This window comes from Carcharodon carcharias, chromosome Y, assembly GCF_017639515.1.
Source record: "Carcharodon carcharias isolate sCarCar2 chromosome Y, sCarCar2.pri, whole genome shotgun sequence".
In the NCBI taxonomy this organism is placed as follows: Eukaryota; Metazoa; Chordata; class Chondrichthyes; order Lamniformes; family Lamnidae; genus Carcharodon; species Carcharodon carcharias.
In genome coordinates this window covers 611,063-624,241 of record NC_054508.1, presented here as the reverse complement: position 1 = coordinate 624,241, position 13,179 = coordinate 611,063, and the positions used below count along the sequence as shown (strand labels likewise).

At 58.5% G+C, this 13,179-nt stretch overlaps 1 protein-coding gene across 1 annotated transcript; it reads right to left on the bottom strand.

Annotated features, from left to right (window-relative positions):
* Positions 1–974: 974 nt before the first annotated feature.
* hoxc12a (homeobox C12a) lies at positions 975–3,869 on the bottom strand. The gene is made up of 2 exons (XM_041180565.1): positions 3,338–3,869; positions 975–1,216 (listed from the first exon to the last, which is right to left on the bottom strand). The coding sequence occupies exons 1-2, from the start codon at positions 3,867–3,869 to the stop codon at positions 975–977; spliced, it is 774 nt and encodes a 257-aa protein (XP_041036499.1).
* Between the last annotated feature and the right edge of the window lie 9,310 nt (positions 3,870–13,179).

The following is a 13,179-nucleotide window of genomic DNA, read 5'->3' as shown; positions in this document are numbered from 1 at the left end:
GTGTGAGGGTGACTGTGTGTGAGTGTGTATACGTTTGTGTGTGTGTGTGTCAGTGTGTGTGTGAGAGAAAGTGTGTCTGAGTGTGTGTGTGAGTGTGTGTGTCAGTGTGCGTGTGCCAGTGTGCGTTTGTGTTTGTGTGTGAGTCTGTGTGTATGTATATTTGTGTGTGTGTGAGGGTGAGCGTGTGTGTGTATACATTTGTGTGTGTGTGTCAGTGTGTGTGTGAGAGAAATTGTGTCTGAGTGTGCGTGTGTGCTAGTGTGCGTGTGTCAGTGTGTGTGTGTGTGTATGTTTGTGTGTGAGTCTGTGTGTGTATGTATATTGGTGTGTGTGTGAGGGTGAGCGTTTGTGAGTGTGTATACGTTTGTGTGTGTGTGTCAGTGCGTGTGTGACAGAAAGTGTGTCTGAGTGTGTGTGTGTGTGTGTATGTTTGTGTGTGAGTCTGTGCGTGTATGTATATTTGTGTGTGTGAGGGTGAGCGTTTGTGAGTGTGTATACGTTTGTGTGTGTGTGTGTGTGTGAGTGTGTGTGAGAGAGAAAGTGTGTCTGAGTGTGTGTGTGAGTGTGTGTTTATGTTTGTGTGTGTCTGTGCGTGTATGTATAGTTGTGTGTGTGAGTGTGAGCGTGTGTGTGTATACGTTTGTGTGTGTGCGTGTGTCAATGTGTGTGTATGTATATTTGTGTGTGTGTGAGAGAGTGTGAGGGTGAGCGTGTGTGTGATCGTGTATACGTTTGTGTGTGTCTGTGTGAGAGAGAGAGAGAGAGAGAGAGAGTGAGTGGGTATGAGACTGTGTGAGAGTGCGAGCATGTTTGTGTGTATATGAGCGTGTGTGAGCGAGTGAATGAGTGTGTGTGAGTGAGTGAGTGAGTGAGTGAGTGAGTGAGGCATGTGCGCGCGATTCCCGCACCCGAACGAAGGGAAAGCCGCTCAAGTGAGGGGCGGGATCCAAGGGAGGTGAAAGCGTCTCTCGCACCTAGAAAAAGCTCAGGGCTTGTTCCCGTATGAGCTGCCTCTTCTTCTTCATCCGCCGATTCTGGAACCAGATTTTCACCTGTTGGTCGCTGAGCGTGAGCCGGTCGGAAAGCTCCCTCCTCCTCTGCCGAGTGATGAATTCGTTCAGCATGAACTCGCCCTCCAGCTCGGCGATCTGCACCTTGGAATACGGCCGCCGCTTCTTCCGCGTCCGCGAGTGGAGGGGGTACCAGGGCGTGGGACCTGTGTCCGGAGGGAGGGAGGGAGGGAGGGAGGTGTGGGTGCAGAGAAAGACGGGACAAGACACAGTCAGATCCCCCCCCACAATAACAGCCAAACCGCCGACACTTACAAAACTCCGATGGCACCGACAGGAGTTGGGCTCCCTCGTTCCCAGCGCGGCCCCCGGACCTTTCCCGGCTCCTACCCTAGCTCCCCCTCTCTCTCTCGCTCTCTCTCCCTCTCGCTCTCTCTCCCTCTCGCTCTCTCTCTCACACTCGCTCTCTCTCTCACACTCTCTCTCACACTCCCTCTCTCTCTCACACACTCCCTCTCTCTCTCACACTCCCTCTCTCTCTCACACTCCCTCTCTCTCTCACACTCCCATCTCACTCCCTCTCTCACTCCCTCTCTCACTCCCTCTCTCACTCCCTCTCTCTTTCTCCCTCCCTCCCTCTCACACTCCCTCTCTCTCTCTCTCGCTCCCTCTCTCTCTCTCTCGCTCCCTCTCTCTCTCTCGCTCCCTCTCTCTCTCTCTCGCTCCCTCTCTCTCTCTCTCGCTCCCTCTCTCTCTCTCTCGCTCCCTCTCTCTCTCTCTCGCTCCCTCTCTCTCTCTCTCTCGCTCCCTCTCTCTCTCTCTCGCTCCCTCCCTCTCACACTCCCTCTCTCCCTCTCTCACACTCCCTCTCTCACACTCCCTCTCTCCCTCTCTCACACTCCCTCTCTCACACTCCCTCTCTCACACTCCCTCTCTCACACTCCCTCTCTCACACTCCCTCTCTCCCTCTCTCACACTCCCTCTCTCACACTCCCTCTCTCTCTCTCTCACACTCCCTCTCTCTCTCTCTCACACTCCCTCTCTCTCTCTCTCACACTCCCTCTCTCTCTCTCACTCCCTCTCTCTCTCTCACTCCCTCTCTCTCTCACACTCCCTCTCTCTCTCACACTCCCTCTCTCTCTCACACTCCCTCTCTCTCTCACATTCTCTCTCTCTCTCTCACACTCTCTCTCTCTCTCTCTCTCTCTCTCCCTCCCTTTCTCTCTCTCTCTCCCTCCCTTCCCCTCTCACCCTCCCTCTCTTTCTATCCTTCCCTCTCTCTCTCACACATACACACACCCTCCCTGTCTCTCTCACCCTCTCTCTCACACACACACACACACCCTCCCTTTCTCTCTCACACACACACACACACCCTCCCTCTCTCTCACACACACACACCCTCCCTCTCTCTCACTCTCTCTCTCACCCTCCCTCTCTCTCTCTCTCACCCTCCCTCTCTCTCTCTCACTCTCACACTCTCTCTCCCTCACCCTCCCTCTCTCTCTCTCACACTCTCTCTCTCACCCTCCCTCTCTCTCTCTCACACTCTCTCTCTCACCCTCCCTCTCTCACCCTCCCTCCCTCTCTCTCACTCTCTCTCTCTCTCTCTCTCACTTTCCTTCTCTCTCTCTCTCTCACTTTCCTTCTCTCTCTCACTTTCCTTCTCTCTCTCTCACTCTCTCTCACTTTCCTTCTCTCTCTCTCTCTCACTCTCTCACCCTCCCTCCCTCTCTCACTCTCTCTCACCCTCCCTCCCTCTCTCTCACCCTCCCTCCCTCTCTCTCACCCTCCCTCCCTCTCTCTCACCCTCCCTCCCTCTCTCTCACCCTCCCTCTCTCTCTCACCCACCCTCCCTCTCTCTCTCACTCACCCTCCCTCTCTCTCTCACTCACCCTCCCTCTCTCTCTCTCTCTCACTCTCTCTCTCTCACTCTCTCTCTCACTCTCTCTCTCACTCTCTCTCTCACCCTCTCTCTCACCCTCTCTCTCACACACACACACTCTCTCTCTCTCTCACCCTCCCTCTCTCACCCTCCCTCTCTCTCTCACCGTCCCTCTCTCTCACCCTCCCTCTCTCTCTCACCCTCCCTCTCTCTCTCACCCTCCCTCTCTCACCCTCCCTCTATCTCTCTCTCTCTATCTCCCTCCCTCCCTCTCTCACCCTCCCTCCCTCTCTCCCTTACCCTCACTCCCTCTCCCTCACTCCCTCTCTCCCTCTCCCTCCTTCCCTCTCTCCCTCTCCCTCTCTCCCTCCCTTTCCATCTCTCTCCCTCCTCTCTCTCTCTCTCTCCCTCCTTCTCTCTCCCTCCCCACCCCTCCCCTTACCTTCGCCCACCAGCCCGGCGCCGTGGTCGGCCGGCGGGGGGGAGACGGCGGGGTTCCTGTCGCCGCCGTTCACCAGGGGCGAGAGCGAGTCGGACTCCCAGCGCGAGTGGCTGCGGGCTAGGGTCTCCGTGCCCCCCGGGTGGCTGGGGTAGCCGAGCCCGCTGGGGTCGTGCAGGGCGGAGCCGGGTTCGCCGTCCCTCTCCTCCCGTTTCATCGCGTCGGCGGCGGATTCCCGCGGCGGGTAGGGGACCTTCCCGCCCGCCTCGTCCGAGCGGCGGGCGTCGAAGGAGGGGTCGAGGGCGACGGGCGGAGGTCCGCCGAGGTAAGGCTGCGGGTACCCGCTGCAGGGCGGGTCGACGCCCGCCGCCCAGGGCAGCGAGCAGACCCCGTCCCGCCGGGAGTAAGGCAGGGGCGGGAGAGCCGCCAGCTGGGCGCCGGACGCCCGGAAATTGGGGATGTAGAAGGCGTCCCCCGTGTGGACGTTGAGCAGGGGACCCAGCAGCCCGGCGTTCAGCAGAGTGGGATCGGCCATCCGAGCAAGGGGCTGGGCCGCCGACACTCACTGACCGCGGGCGGCCACCGACCGTAGTTAAAGCCGCCGGCGGCTCTGATTGGCGCCGCTCGTCACGTGGGCGCCGGGCGGGATTTGGGAACGCGCCGCCCCCTCCCCACCCAGAGCCGCACACAATAGTTTACACCTAATACACACCCCACCCCCACCCCACCCCCTCCCACCCCACCCACCCCACCCCCACCCACCCACCCCCACCCCACCCACCCCACCCACCCACCCCCACCCACCCCCACCCCACCCACCCCACCCCCACCCCACCCACCCCCACCCCCACCCACCCCACCCACCCCCCCACCCCACCCCTTCCCACCCCACCCACCCCACCCACCCCACCCCACACCCACCCCACCCCCACCCCCCCACCCCCACCCCCCCACCCCACCCAACCCCACCCCACCCCCACCCACCCACCCCCACCCACCCCACCCCACACCCACCCCACCCCCACCCCCCCACCCCCACCCCCCCACCCCACCCAACCCCACCCCACCCCCACCCCCCCACCCCACCCACCCCCACCCCACCCCCTCCCACCCCACCCACCCACCCCCACCCCACCCCCACCCCCCCACCCCACCCACCCCCACCCACCCCCACCCCACCCACCCCCACCCCCACCCACCCACCCCCACCCACCCCCACCCCCACCCACCCACCCCCACCCCACCCACCCCACCCCCACCCCACCCCCTCCCACCCCACCCACCCCACCCCCACCCACCCCACCCCCACCCCACCCACCCCCACCCCCACCCACCCCACCCACCCCACCCCTTCCCACCCCACCCACCCCACCCACCCCACCCCACACCCACCCCACCCCCACCCCCCCACCCCCACCCCCCCACCCCACCCACCCCCACCCCACCCCCTCCCACCCCACCCACCCACCCCCACCCCACCCCCACCCCCCCACCCCACCCACCCCCACCCACCCCCACCCCACCCACCCCCACCCCCACCCACCCACCCCCACCCACCCCCACCCCCACCCACCCACCCCCACCCCACCCACCCCACCCCCACCCCACCCCCTCCCACCCCACCCACCCCACCCCCACCCACCCCACCCCCACCCCACCCACCCCCACCCCCACCCACCCCACCCACCCCACCCCTTCCCACCCCACCCACCCCACCCACCCCACCCCACACCCACCCCACCCCCACCCCCCCACCCCCACCCCCCCACCCCACCCAACCCCACCCCACCCCCACCCACCCACCCCCACCCACCCAACCCCACACCCACCCCACCCCCACCCCCCCACACCCACCCCCCCACCCCACCCAACCCCACCCCACCCCCACCCCCCCACCCCACCCAACCCCACCCCACCCCCCCCCCCCCACCCCACCCACCCCCACCCCACCCCCTCCCACCCCACCCACCCACCCCCACCCCACCCACCCCCACCCCACCCCCACCCCCCCCACCCCACCCACCCCACCCCACCCACCCCACCCCCCCCCCCACCCCCACCCCCCCCCCCCACCCACCCCCACCCCCACGCCCCACCCCCACCCCCTCCACCCCACACACCCCACCCACCCCCACCCCCACCCCACCCACCCCCACCCCACCCCCACACCCCACCCCACCCACCCCACCCACCCCACCACTCCTTCCCAAACTCACACCCCACCCCTTCCCACCCCACCCCACCCCCACCCCACCCACCCCACCCACCCCTTCCCACCCCCACCCCCACCCCCCACCCCCACCCACCCCCACCCCACCCCCCCACCCCCCACCCCACCCCCACCCACCCCACCCACCCCACCCCACCCCCACCCACCCCACCCACCCCACCCCACCCACCCCACCCCCACCCCACCCACCACCCCCCACCCCCACCCACCCACCCCCACCACACCCCCCACCCACCCACCCCCACCCCACCCCCCACCCCCCACCCCCCACCCACCCCCACCCCACCCCCCCCACCCCCCCCCCACCCACCCCACCCACCCCACCCCCACCCACCCCACCCCCCCACCCCCCCCACCCCACCCCACCCCCACCCCACCCCACCCACCCCACCCACCCACCCCCACCCCCACCCCCCACCCCCACCCACCCCCAACCCACCCCCCCACCCCCCACCCCACCCCCACCCACCCCACCCACCCCACCCCACCCACCCCACCCCCACCCCACCCCCCACCCACCACACCCCCACCCCACCCCCCACCCACCCCACCCCCACCCCACCCACCACCCCCCACCCCCACCCCCCCACCCCCACCCCCCACCCACCCACCCCCACCCCACCCCCACCCCCACCCACCCCCACCCCACCCCCCCACCCCCCACCCCACCCACCCCACCCCACCCCCACCCACACCACCCCACCCCCCCCACCCCACCCCACCCCCACCCCCACCCCACCCCCCCCACCCACTCCCACCCACCCCACCGCCACCCCCCACCCCACCCCACCCCCACCACTCCTTCCCAAACCCACATCCCTCCCTCCCTCCCTCCCTCCCAAACCCACACCCCTCCCTCCCTCCCTCCCTCCCAAACCCACACCCCTCCCTCCCTCCCTCCCTCCCAAACCCACACCCCTCCCTCCCTCCCTCCCAAACCCACACCCCTCCCTCCCTCACTCCCTCACCTCCACCCCTCCTTCCCTCCTTCCCTCCCTCCCTAACCCACACCTCTCCCTCCCTCCCTCCCAAACCCACACTCCTCCCTCCCTCCCTCCTTCCCTCCCTCCCAAACTCACACCCCTCCCTCCCTCCCAAATCCACACTCCTCCCTCCCTCCCAAACCCACACCCCTCCCTCCCTCCCAAACCCACACCCCTCCCTCCCTCCCTCTCTCCCAAACCCACACCCCTCCCTCCCTCCCTCCCTCCCTCCCAAACCCACACCCCTCCCTTCTTCCCTCCCTCCCACCCTCCCTCCCCCAAACAATGGGATGTGCATTGTACCCATCCTCCATTATCTATCTATTTCTCTATCTCTCTCCCACTGCCTCTCTACCTACCTCTCTATCTCTCTCCCACTATCTATCTATCTCTCTCTCTATCTCTCTACCTCCCTCTGTCTCTGTCTCCCACTATCTCCATTTCTATCCCGCCTTCTCTATCTCTATATCTCTCCCATTACCTCTCTCTCTATCTCTCTCCTACTATATCTCTATCTCTCTCCTACTATCTCTATCTCCCACTGTCTCTTTCTCTAACTCTATCTCTCTCCCACTATTTCTCATTCTCTCTCTCCCCCATTTTTCATTTTCTCTCACTACCTCTCTCTCTCTTTCTCTATTTCTGTGTTTCTCTCCCACTATCTCTCTCCCACTATCTTTCTCTCACTATCTCTCTCACTATCTCTTTCTGTTTCTCTCATGCCATCTATCTCTCCCATACCATCTGTCTCTCTGTTTCTGCCCATTTTTCTCTTCCCCTCTCCTTCTCTATCTCTCTCCCTCTGCTTTCACACCATCTCTGTATTTCTATCTCTCTCTCTCTCTCTCTCTCTCTCAGTCGCCCTATTCTGATCCTGTGGGTGTGTTTTTTCTCTCTCTCCCTTTTCCCTCTCTATGCCTCTGAATTTTATCTGTCTTTTTCCCTGTCTCGCTCTCCCTGCCCCCCACCCCATATCTCCTCTTAATAATCTTTTTGTCTCCTTTCCACACTCTCACTCATTTCTTCATGTCTTTTCTCTCTCTGGCCTGACTTGTTGAACCAGTCTTTCTTTTTAACTCTGCACCAAGTTTAAGTTGATATTGGATTTTCCATCCCTCCCCCTGACTGTCTCCCATTGGCTTTTATCTCTCCTTTGCCCTTTCTGTCTTTTACCCTTCTGGTTTCCGTCCCTCCCCTCTCTCTGTCTCTGTCTCTGTCTCTGTCTCTCTCTCTGTCTCTCTCTCTGTCTCTCTCTCTGTCTCTCTCTCTGTCTCTCTCTCTGTCTCTCCATCTCCCTCTGCCTGAGCCTCCCTCTGTTTGACTCTGTCTCTCTCTCTATCTCACTCCCTCTCTGTCTCTGTGTCTTTCTCTCTCTCTCTCTCTGCCTGTCTCTGTCTTTCTTTCACTCTCTGACCCTTTTCCTCGCACTGTCTCTCTCATGGTCTCTCTCTCTCTGCCTGTCTCTCTCACCCTGTCTCTCTCACCCTGTCTCTCTCTTTTTGTCTCTCTCTCCCTCTATGTCTCTCTCTTTCTCTCTTACTGTCTCTCTCTCTCTGTCTCTCTCTCCCCCTATGTCTCTCTCTCCTCTCTTACTGTCTCTCCCTCTCTCTCTTACTGTGTCTCTCTTTCTCCCTCTCTCACACCTCTCTCTCTCTTGTTTTCTCTCTATCTCTCTGTGCTTCCTTTTCTCACTCTCTCTTGCTCTCTCTCTATCTCTTTCTTTCTTTGTCTTTCCCTGGGTCTCTCTCTCTCTCTCTCTTTCTTACTGTTTCTCTCTCCCTCTGTCTTTCTCTCCTCCTCTCTCACACCTCCTCTCTCCACCCCTCTCTCTCTCTCTGTGTCTCGTTTTCTCACTCTGTTTCTCTGTCTCTTTCACAGTCTCTGTCTCTCTCCCACGCCCTCTCTCTCAGTCTCTCACTCTTTGTCTATCTGTCTCTCTCTCTCTCTCTCTTTCTCGTTCTCTCTCTTTTGGTGTCTCTTTCTCTCTCTCCCCCTCTCTCTGTGTCTCTTTCTCTCACACTCACTCTCTCTCTTTCTCATTCTCTCTCTCTTTCTCATTCTCTGTCTCTCTCTATCACTTTCTCTGTCTCTCTCTCCCCTCTCCCCCTCTCTCTGTCTCTCTGTGTCTCTTTCATTCTGCTTCTCTGTCTCTCTCGCTGTCTCTCTCCCTCCCACCCCCCTCACTCTTGTCTCTCTCTCTCTCTCCCCCCTCTCTCCCCCTCTCTCTCAGTCTGTCTCTCTCTCCCCTCCCCCCTTCCTCTCACTCTGTCTCTCTCTCTCCTCCTCTCAGTCTGTCTCTCTACCCACACCCCGTCCCTCTCTGTCTGTCTCTCTCTTTCCCCCTCTCAGTCTGTCTCTCTCTCCCACCACCCCCACCCCCACCCCCGCCCTCTCTGACTGTCTCTCTCTCCCCCCTCTGTCTCTCTCTCTGCCCCTCTCTCTCAGTTTGTTTCTGTCTCTACCCACTCTCTCTGTCTGTCTCTCTCTCTCTACCTGCCTCTCTCTCTCTCTTCCTCGTTCTCCCTCTTTCGTTCGTTCTCTCTCTGTATCTCTTTCTCTCACTCTCTTTCTGTCTCTCTTTCTATCTGTCTCTCTCCCTCTTGTTCTCTCTCTGTCTCTCTCTCTCTCTGTGTGTCTCTCATTGCTCTCTGTCTGTCTGTCTGCCTGCCTGCCTGTCTGTCTCTCTCTCTCTCTTTCTCTCCAACGAATTCCTAGTTTGCCTCCTTGACATCATCCGCTCCCGACTTCACACCCAGAGGCATTTCCCGAACGCACCTTTAATTAAACGGCAGCATGATGCAAATTTGGCCAACTGGAGATCATAGCGCCGCTTTTAATCAAAGATCTGCTAAGTGCAATCAACAAAGCCTCATTTAATTAAGGCCAGTCTGGCTTAATGGACTCAGAAAGAGCGGGTCGTTCGGTAGCTACTCAGACCGGACAGACCATTTCCTGATTAGGACATTTATTGTGTACAAGATGCTCTGGTGAAACGTGGATCTGCGTGTCCAGGGCTGTCTCCTGTTTGTCCTCAAACGGGCGGTTTTATAGGTAACTAGTTTCCGGACGATCCGACCGAGAATGGCGGGCTTTGACCGGGGGACCTGGTCAGTTTAAATTCATACTGCTGTTCAACTGGCGGACGGACTCAGCCGCCGGATGGGAGCTAACGCCGATCTTGCACGCGGGACTTTCCTTAGAACCGCCGCCCTATTGTTACTCTTTAAGATTCCCGCGCGATTAGCTTGGGAAGGGTAGGGGTGGAGCCGGGATTGCTGGGGGCCGGTGGGGTGTTGGTGGGTTGCGGGGTGTTGGGGGTGGGGTGGGGCGGAGTCAGTGGGGTAGGGAGTTGGGGGTTGGGGGGGTGTTGGGGGTGGGGTGGGGCGGAGTCAGTGGGTTAGGGAGTTGGGGGTTGGGGGGGTGTTGGGGGTGGGGCGGAGTCAGTGGGGTAGGGAGTTGGGGGTTAGGGGGTGTTGGGGTGTTGGGGGTGGAGTGGAGTCAGTGGGGTAGGGAGTTGGGGGTTGGGGGGGTGTTGGGGGTGGGGCGGGGTCAGTGGGGTAGGGAGTTGGGGGTTGGGGGGGTGTTGGGGGTGGGGCGGTGTCAGTGGGGTAGGGAGTTGGGGGTTGGGGGGGTGTTGGGGATGGGGTGGAGTCCAGGGGTAGGGAGTTGGGGGTTGGGGGCAGTTGGAGTGTTGGGGTGGGGTGGAGTCAGGGGGTAGGGAGTTGGGGGTTGGGGGGGTGTTGGGGGTGGGGCGGGGTCAGTGGGGTAGGGAGTTGGGGGTTGGGGGGGTGTTGGGGGTGGGGCGGGGTCAGTGGGGTAGGGAGTTGGGGGTTGGGGGGGTGTTGGGGGTGGGGCGGTGTCAGTGGGGTAGGGAGTTGGGGGTTGGGGGGGTGTTGGGGATGGGGTGGAGTCCAGGGGTAGAGAGTTGGGGGTTGGGGGCAGTTGGAGTGTTGGGGTGGGGTGGAGTCAGGGGGGTAGGGAGTTGGGAGTTGAGGTGTGTTGGGGGTGGGGTGGAGTCAGGGCGAGTAGTGAGGAATTGAGGGTTGGGGCGGTGTTGGGTTGGGGTGTTTGGGGGTTGGGGGCTGTTGGAGGGGTTTCATGTTTAGGGTGGGTGGGGTGAGGTGGAGTCGGATTGTGTGGGGTGTTGGGGGGGGTGAGGGGGTGTTGGGGGTGGGGGTGGCGAGGTGTTGGGCGTTGTGGTGTTTGGAGGTTGGGGGTGTTGGAGGAATGGTGTTTTGGGGGAGTGGGATGGAGTCAAGTTGGTTGGGGTGTTGGGGGGGAGTCGGAGTAGGGTGTTGGGGAGGGGGGAGTAGGGTTGAATGGGGTGTTGAGCGGGTGGGGTCGAGTCAGGGGGGTGGTGGGAGCCGGAGGTCTGATTATAACACTCATATGACCGGATACAATGAGAGAGTCCCATTCCCACCAAAAACAGCATTTTCAAACCAGATCTATAACCCCCGACCCCACCCAAAACACACACCCACTCCCCCAACAACATACTCATCCCAACCCCCCAGAGGTCATCGAGTGAACACATGAATTCTAGAGAGAGTAGTGGGGGGAGAGAGAGAGAGAGGTGGGGGGGGCAGGGGGAGAGAGAGAGGGCAGAGAGAATGATACACAGAGAGAGGGAGATGGGGCCACAGAATTGTTTATTTTCGACTATATATTTTCTACAATAGATGTGTGGGCATGTGACTTTTTAGTTATTCACTCACGGGATGTGGGTGTCGCTGGCTGGGCCAGCATTCATTGGCCATCCCTGATTGCCCTTGAGCAGGTGGTGGTGTATGTGTGTGTGTATCTACGTGTGTGTCTACATGTGTCTTTGTGAGAGAGTGTGTGTGTGTGTGTGTGTGTGTGTGTGTGTGAGAGAGAGAGAGAGAGAGGGAGAGGAAGTGTGTGAGAGAGAGAGAGACTGTGTGAGAGAGAGAGAGAATGTGTGTGTACATATCTATGTCTTTGTGTACTGTATCTATCTCTGTGTATGTGTGTCTGTGTGTGTCATTGTGTGAGAATGTGTGTGTGTGTGTGTTTGAGAAAGAGAGAGTCTGTGTGAGAGAGACAGAATGTGTGTGTGAGAGAGAGTGTGTGTGTGTGAGAGAGAAAGTGTGTGAGAGAGAGACTGTGAGAGAGAATGTGTGTGTACATATCTGTGTCTTTGTGTACTGTATCTATCTCTGTGTACTTGTGTCTGCGTGTTTCTTCGTGTGAGGATGTCTGTGTGTGTTTGAGAGAGAGAGTGTGTGAGAGAGAGAGAGACAGTGTGTGTGTGAGAGAGGGAGAGAGTGTGTGTGAGAGAGAGAAAGTGTGTGAGAGATAGAATGTGTGTGTACATATCTGTGTCTTTGTGTACTGTATCTATCTCTGTGTATTTGTGTCTGTGCGTGTCATCATGTGAGAATGTGTGTGTGTTTGAGAGGGAGAGAGAAAGTGTGTGTGAGAGAGAGAGATAGTGTGCGTGTGAGAGAGAGAAACAGCGTGTGTGAGAGAGAAAGTGTATGAGAGAGAGAGATAGTGTGTGTGTGTGAGAGAGAGAGTGTGTGTGAGAGAGAGTGTGTGTGTGAGAAAGTGTGTGAGAGAGAGACTGTGTGAGAGAGAGAATGTGTGTGATTGTGTATTGTATCTATCTCTGTGTATTTGTGTCTGTGTGTCATCGTGTGAGAACGTGTGTGTGTGTTTGAGAGAGAGAGTGTGTGTGAGAGAGGGAGACAGTGTGTATGTGTGAGAGAGGGAGACAGTGTGTATGTGAGAGAGAGAGAGACAGTGTGTGTGTGTGAGAGAGAGAGAGAGTGTGTGTGAATGTGTGTGTGTGAGAATGTGTGTGTGAGAGTGAGTGTGTGTGAGAGAGAGTTTGTGTGAGAGTGTGTGAGAGAGAGTGGGTGTACATATCTGTGTCTTTGTGTATCTGTGTCTATCTTTGTGTGTTTTTGTCTGTGTGTCTTTGTGCGTGAATGTGTATGTGTGTGTGTGTGTGTACATATGTGTCTTTGTGCTTCTGTGTCTATTTCTCTGTGTTTGTGTGTGTGTGTGACTTTGTGCGTGAATGCGTGTGTGTGTGTGAGAGAGAGAGAGGGAAATAGGAAATATTTCGACACATATTAAGACTAATATAATACACAAGTACAGATATAACATTATTTCCGCACGGATGGGAAAGCTTCGGTTTGCTGGGAGTTTTATTGAAGTTTATTTTTCAGAGGATAAAAAGGGGAAGTCTATTTCACACCTGATTTAATATATTAAAAAAATATATTTGTTCCTTGCTTTGAAATTGCACTTGGGCAATTTCTTAACACCTATGGCCGGTGACAGGTCTCGATTGGATTCTCACAAATATATAAAAAAAAACCACCGCAGCTCCCGGGATATTTCGGAAGCTCGTATCTGACAGTTTAAATGTAAGACTTCGGATTCCCTTTGTTCCCTCTGCGGGTGTGTGCTTCCCCGTCCCTCTCTATATGTGCATGTCCTTTTTGAGTGTGTGTGTGTCTTTCTGTGTGTGTGTTTCATTTATGTATATATGTATGTATCTATCTATATATAGTATATATATATATATAAATATTTTAAGTAAATCTCGCCACCCGCATATATATGTGTGAGAGAGTGTGTGTGTGAGAGAGTGTGTG

Excerpts from the sequence above, each read along its gene's own strand:
- hoxc12a (XM_041180565.1), bottom strand. The coding sequence starts at position 3,869 with ATGGCCGATCCCACTCTGCTGAACGCCGGGCTGCTGGGTCCCCTGCTC. Across the intron at positions 1,217-3,337 it reads CGCCGGGCTGGTGGGCGAAG|GTCCCACGCCCTGGTACCCC; the intron begins GTAAGGGGAGGG and ends CTCCGGACACAG.